Below are 7,193 nucleotides of genomic sequence, written 5' to 3'. Positions count from 1 at the left end.
CAGGAAATGTGGATTATCAGTAGTGATGGGCGAACCGAACCCGCACTATTCGGGTCCGTACCGAATGTTGCAATGTTCGGTATGCTGAACCCGAACCCGAATTTTTTTAAAACTTTGGGCAAAGTTCAGGGTCCTTCAAAGGGATGAATAAACATTGTTATTTTTACGTGAAAGGACACCACAGCGGCGCTGCAAGCAAAGGGTGGTCCTTTCACATAAAAATAAACATGTTTATTTTTACATGAAGACCTCCCTTTGAAGGAGCTGGGGAATCCCTCCCATGAAGAGATTCTGGGGGCGGAGCCTTGACATCACCGGCAGGTTGCTAAGGATGCCAAGGTTTCACTTCCTGGATTCAATGGAATCCAGGATGTGATCACCTTGGCGTCCTTGGCAACCTGCCAGTATACATGACGTCAAAGCTCCGCCCCCAGAATCTCTTGGTGGGATTCCCCATTCGGGTTTGGGTTTGGCCAAATTTTGCGTAAAGTTTGTCCGAACTTGCTGAACCCAAACACCGTTGGGTTCGCCCATCACTAATTATCAGCTGAGATAATCAAAAAATGCATGAAAAATGGGCCAAATCTTCAGTGGTTTGCTGCTGCCAGTTCAGACTAGTTCAAGGGTAGGGTTAGGGCACCGGTAGTTCCAATAATCAGCTGGCCCCACCCACCCACCCCTGCGCTATATTTCCCTCTTTCTGGCTCAGCTGATTTGCGTGACACAGCTGATTTCCATGTCTCTGTTTTTCTATTTTCTAGACTTGAAATGGAAAAAAAATGGGCTCTGGTCATCAATCAATCAATCAATATGATTTAACTGTATTGAATTAATGCTTTTTTTAATTTATAAAATCATGAAAGTGAGTGGCTACTGTTTAATTTAATTTAATTTAATTTAAATTAATTTATAAAATCATTTAATTTATAATTAATAATAATAATAATTATTATTATTATTATTAATAATAATAATAATAATAATAATAATATAAAAATAATTTAATTTATAAAATCATGAAAGTGAGTGGCTACATGATTTTATAAACTAAAAAAAACATTAATTCAATACAGTTAATCATATTGATTGATTGATATATTCTTTCAAATACAGTATAGCGAGATCTCAGTAAATGCTGTGTTTCTTGAACTTCTCGTTGTTTGGAGAAACAGAATAAATGTGGGAAGCTCAAGATCCTTATTCCGAGACAAACTATAAGCTGCTGTTTATGTTCTAACAGCTGAATACTTCAAGGCAAGGTTGTTTGGTGGTAAATTTCCATCTTATTTTTCCTCTAGTGGTGGACCAGTTCCATCCATTATCCCACAATGATAATCCTCTAAAATAGATTGGGTTGTGATGGAGTGACTGGCCCAAAAATCACCCAGGGAATTTACATGCTGAAGGTGGACTTGAACCTGGGCCAGCTTAGTCAAAATCCAGCATTACAGCAACTGTGAAGGAAGACTTTATGAATAACCAGGATGAAGCAGCAGGTGCCTCAGGCTACAATTGTTAATCAGCTAGGAACGGTGAGCTTGACTGTCTTGGCTTTGAAACCTGAGTGCAAATTTGAAAAGCAAATAATTAATTGATGCTCTAGCACTGCCAGTTCTGTACCCAACAAGTGTAGAAGGGGGTAAAAAAGGAAAAGTGCCCCTTGGGGGAGGCAGACAGCCTATGTTGGTGTAATGACTATGGACTATTAGCAAAGAGATGCTGTCCAGGGAATAGTTAGATAAGAGGCAACATAGCTCACAGTTGCATAGTGGGCAAAGCAAGCAGCACAGGAGACCCTCCCTAACATATTTGGATGTAAATGTGATAGCAGGAGAATGATACTTTCAGGCTTGTAAGGTTCTTTTAATACAGCTTCACAATAAAGTAGAATTAACTTAACTGATTAGGTTTCCGGTCTGGTTTATCTGGTATGGCTGACAGCTATTATGGTATTGGCTGTTCTGTGTTAGCAAAAACTTCAGAAGAAAAGGATTTAGGGGTAGTGATTTCTGACAGTCTCAAAATGGGTGAACAGTGCAGTCAGGCGGTAGGGAAAGCAAGTAGGATGCTTGGCTGCATAGCTAGAGGTATAACAAGCAGGAAGAGGGAGATTATAATCCCGCTATATAGAGTGCTGGTGAGACCACATTTGGAATACTGTGTTCAGTTCTGGAGACCTCACCTACAAAAAGATATTGACAAAATTGAACGGGTCCAAAGACAGGCTACAAGAATGGTGCAAGGTCTTAAGCATAAAACGTATCAGGAAAGACTTAATGAACTCAATCTGTATAGTCTGGAGGACAGAAGGGAAAGGGGGGACATGATCGAAACATTTAAATATGTTAAAGGGTTAAATAAGATCCAGGAGGAAAGTGTTTTTAATAGGAAAGTGAGCACAAGAACAAGGGGGCACAATCTGAAGTTAGTTGGGGGAAAGATCAAAAGCAACATGAGAAAATACTATTTTACTGTAAGAGTAGTAGATCCTTGGAACAAACTTCCAGCAGACGTGGTAGATAAATCCACAGTAACTGAATTTAAACATGCCTGGGATAAACATATCCATTGTAAGATAAAATACAGGAAATAGTATAAGGGCAGACTAGATGGACCATGAGGTCTTTTTCTTCCGTCAGACTTCTATGTTTCTATGGTTGTTGTGGTGAAGAAGTTTCTAGATTTTTGCGGAGATGAATTTGGGCTGAGTTGTAGGAAGCTAGATTTGCTCCTGGCCTATTCTGCATGCTATCTTCTGTCATGACCAAATCCCAAGCAACGTTGCCCAGGAGTCCTTGTATTTTAGAAAAGCCCCTGTACCTTCCTACAGTAATGTGCTTCCGGAGTGGTGAAATAAATGCATTGCTTCTTACTCAGGCCTCTAACTAAAGAATTAATTACTTTTAATAAAAGGAATCCTTTTCAGGTGAATTTAATGCTAAGTGAGAGTAGTTGTATTAAAATCTGCAGTAATGATTAGTTGGCCATTTTATATCGCACTTGCATTTGGAGAATTCCAAATCTTTTTACTTACAATTTACTTTACATCTTTATCTCTGTCCACAAGAATCTATTTCTTGTTGTTGAGTTGGTGGTAAATTATTTGTTTCCAAATGTAACAATCATTTAATGTGGGGGGTCTCGCAACCCTAAGACAAGAGCCGGGATGTCGCAGTGATTAGAGTGCAACACTGCAGGCTACTTCTGCTAACTTCTAGCTGTAGTTCAGCAGTTCAAATCTCACTACCAGCTCAAGGTTGACTCAACCTTCTATCCGTCTGAGGTGGGTAAAATGAGGACCCAGATTGTCGGGGGCAATAGGCTGACTCTGTAAACCTCTTAGAGAGGGCTGTGAAAGCACTACGATGGTAATACATTTCAACTTTTACCTTATATGGTCCTACAATGAAATATTATCCATGATTGCTATTCCTAACAAAACTTGCCTATTTATGATACCCCTTCTGATATTGCTAGAACTTCAGTTACTCAGGTCTCTTCCACCAGAAGTAAAAAAAACTCTGGCCATTTAAAGTCCCTTAGTTTTATAAGATGTTTTGCTTGACTATATTTGGCTAAGTCTATAGATATCACTGTATACATTCTCCAAACTGTATACCCATCTTCCAGAACCTAGGCTGCATGAAAGAATTATTAAGAAATTGAATGCTGTATTGCTAGAAACCGCACATACATCTTACCACTATAAATACAATACATGCTGTTGTGACAAGTTTTCCTTTGATCACTTTTATTTCTCCTTTTTGGCAAGACTGAAGGCAAATGAATGTTAGTGTTACTTATAAAAGGGCAAAAGACTGGTATACAGTTTTAAAGTATGGAACTTTCTACAAGGAACTCTATGAAATTATAAGACAAACAGATCCAAAGAAGATCCTCTTGTTTGGCATAAATATTATTTTATTATAGTTCTTTTCTCTTTGCTAAAAATGGAAGTTTTGTACCACCAAATCTTACAGGTCTTTAAAAAGAAGCAAAAAACCAACACATTTCCCAGGGCATTATATATTCAATTAGATTTCACTTGCAAAAATCTTAGGTTGCATTTGTGCCATGCTTACCAAGTTTTCAGAAATATTAAAATGACTTTCCCATCAAGCCACTCAGAGAGATCTTTCACCAGCTCTATAACACATGCGTTTTCAACTTTTATCATTATGCATTATATCTTTTGTGATTTTATATAAGGTTGCGTAAGCAATCATGAAACATGAACTGGCCAAGACACTCAAAGATCTTTATTTTTTTAATATATTTTTTATCTTTTTGGCTTCTGAAGTAGCAATCTGCATCAGCAGGGTTGGCTATGCATTGCCTGCGCTCGTCTGTTTCTCTAATTCAAGAAAATGGAGACACTGAGATATTTGCCTGTTTTAAGCCTTGGAAGCAGGAGGCAGACTATTTGCAGCTCTGAAGCCTGGTTCTGTAATAGTTGTCATCTGACAGAAGGTGAATGCAAGTGTCACTATGGGAGAATTTCTGGTGTCTCCTCCATTGGGAATGTTCATTTCCATCCCCCAGAAGGTGTGCTGATTTATCATGGGGACCGCTGCCTTTCTGGTCTCCTGCGTAGAGCTCCATCAGTTCTAACTCATGCTTGGCAGCTGTCTCTAGCACTCTCTGCTTGTTGTAGTATCGCACAAAGTTGTTAATGATGGGGTGGATGGGCAAGGCAATGGCTATGACCCCACAAAGAAAACTGATAGCAGCATTGAGTTTGCCCAAGATTGTCTTTGGGTAGATGTCTCCGTAACCCACCGTGGTCATGGTGATGATTGCCCACCAAAAGGACTGAGGGATGCTCTTAAACAATGTTTCGGAATGACTTTGCTCCACTGTGTAACCCAGGGCAGAAAACACAAAGATCCCAACTGCAAGATACATCAGGAGAAGCCCCAGTTCCTTAAAGCTCCTCTTAAGTGCGTAGGTCAATGTCTGTAGCCCTGAGGAGTGGCGTGCCAGTTTGAAAATTCTGGCCACCCTCATGATCCGAAGCGCTTGGACAGCTTGCTGTACGTTGGTTAATTCCATCAGTTTGGCGCCCAAATGGGTCAGGATGAGGCTGATGTAGAAAGGGAGGATTGCAAAAATGTCAATGATGTTCATAAAGGAAAGAGCAAAGTGCAACTTATTGGGGGAAGAGATTAGCCTGAGGACATACTCAAGAGTAAACCAGACAATGCAAGCTGTTTCAATCTTATCCAGAACGGGGTGCTCTACGGATTTACCTTCAGAGTCCAGCACCTGCAGTTCCGGAATGGTTCCCAAACACATCACTACAGATGAGGTCAAGATGAGTAGGAAAGATGTGACGGCTGTAACCCGAGCGGGGTAGGATGATTCAGGCTTTTCCAGGAATTTCCAGATGCATTTTTTGCACTTTGTCCAGCTGTTTTCGGAGGAGTCCATTCCCAAGTCATCCAAGATCAACTGGACCCGACGGGCAATTTCTTCAAGTTCTTCCTTTTTTTCACTCAGATGTGCTTTGCAACAATCGTCCAGGAACTTCAGGTCCACTTTCCAAAACTCCATCTCGTTCTTGAAACAAATGGGACAGATGCCTTTCTTCATGTGAACCTCCCCGAAATCATAAACCTCAATGATGCATTTAAAAGCATCCGGATCCCTGTCGAAGTAAAACTCTCGTATCCCAGGATCGTAGTCATCGCAAAGGGAGAAAATCGTATCGTAACCTCCGGATAGACAGTTCACAAGCTCTGCTAGCCTTGTGTCGGGATACTGGCTCAGGTGTTGCCCATACAGCACCTGCCTTACTCCTCCAACATTGACAATAACCTCCATCTCTGACCCATCACTGTCCAGCTCTTGCTTGTTTTCTGACCCATCACTGTCCAGCTCTTGCAAACTAACATCCTCAGTCATTTTTTTAAAAAAAGTCCTTGCAGCTGTGTTTCCAACAGCTTCTTTCCTTAGACAAACCTTGAGTAATTAAAAAAAAAAACCCCAACACTCTCACTGTGCCTTAGCCAATCTGAATGTCAACAACTTTCAGCAGGGTTAGGAAAGGAGACCCCAATCTATCTGCAGGTTGCAAAGCCTTGCAAAGTATGCAACAAGCACCGGTAACAAGACAGATCATTTGGCTGCTTCTGAGTCTCAGAGCACATTTATTCGAATTGTCCGGACAAATTTCAACGCAGAGAAAGAAATGATTAAGGAAACTCACCCATTGCTGGGAAATTGCTCTGTGGTGTGGTGTGTTTTTTCCCCCCAAAGTGTCATAGATTCCCCATCAGAAGTAGCTCATCCCTAGAGAAAATGCTGTATTCCAAAAAGTACCCACACAGGACAGCAAGAGAGAGAGAGGCAGAGGCAAACCACCTTAAGTTCCACTGGCAGCTTTTGCGATCTGGGGGCTTCCCAGCTTCCAAGGGAAAATCTTTTGCATTCCTTTTGTAGTGAAGGACTTTGGGTGGGTTTTCTTTTCTTTTCTTTTTCACCGTCTGCTAGCAAGGTGCCGAGGAGAAAAGTTGTGCTTGTTTCCCCTCTGCTGTTTTAAAGCACAATAGGAATTCCAGGCTGACGTGAAGTCCTTTCCAAAGACCGACCTCTCCCGGTGGAATAAAGCAAGGACATGTTTTGTACTGCAACCAAAAAGCACAGACAGCACAGTTTTCTTCTTTGTAGGTCTCTTCTTTCAAGATTTGTGGAAAAACACAATCAGGTCTGGCTGCTTAATCTGGACAGATTGAAGGGTCTTAAATGACTGGCAATTATCTCCGAGGCTGGAAGAAACTGAAGCTGGAGAAGAAAGGGCTGCTTAAAAGGAAGACATTACCACTTATTATATGGGACATAAAGGGGGTGGGGGGAGACTGATATGCCTTTCCCCAGTGCCACTCCATGGGCACAATGACTATCTTAAAGAAGGGATCAGATCATTTCCCCATGTCCTGCTGTGGGCAAAGCAATCACCCACCGTTTGAGCCTAGTCACAAACAATCCTAACTTCGGTTCGCCTCATCCACGATCTAATTCCCTTATGTTGATTTTACTGCCTCGATGAACTAATTTGCAATACCTTAATTAAATGGGCAATTTCGTTTCTCTTTACTTGCGCGGTTAGAATTGACAGATCCCAAGATGACACTCTCAGCCTCTCTTGGAATCATTGTTGACTGGAGAGGAGTTGTTTAAGACCCACAAACTAT

The 7,193-nt window shown here is 41.1% G+C and overlaps 1 protein-coding gene across 1 annotated transcript; it reads right to left on the bottom strand.

The window, feature by feature from the left end:
• Nucleotides 1–4,345: 4,345 nt before the first annotated feature.
• On the bottom strand, nucleotides 4,346–5,904 carry KCNF1 (potassium voltage-gated channel modifier subfamily F member 1). Its single transcript, XM_070738848.1, has one exon. It carries the CDS (start codon nucleotides 5,902–5,904, stop codon nucleotides 4,420–4,422), a length of 1,485 nt encoding a protein of 494 aa, XP_070594949.1. The 3' UTR covers nucleotides 4,346–4,419.
• Nucleotides 5,905–7,193: the final 1,289 nt, after the last annotated feature.

Source organism: Erythrolamprus reginae, chromosome 1 (genome assembly GCF_031021105.1).
Source record: "Erythrolamprus reginae isolate rEryReg1 chromosome 1, rEryReg1.hap1, whole genome shotgun sequence".
Taxonomy (NCBI): domain Eukaryota; kingdom Metazoa; phylum Chordata; class Lepidosauria; order Squamata; family Dipsadidae; genus Erythrolamprus; species Erythrolamprus reginae.
The sequence above is the reverse complement of the archived record's forward strand: the minus strand, read 5'-3'. Positions and strand labels throughout refer to the sequence as shown.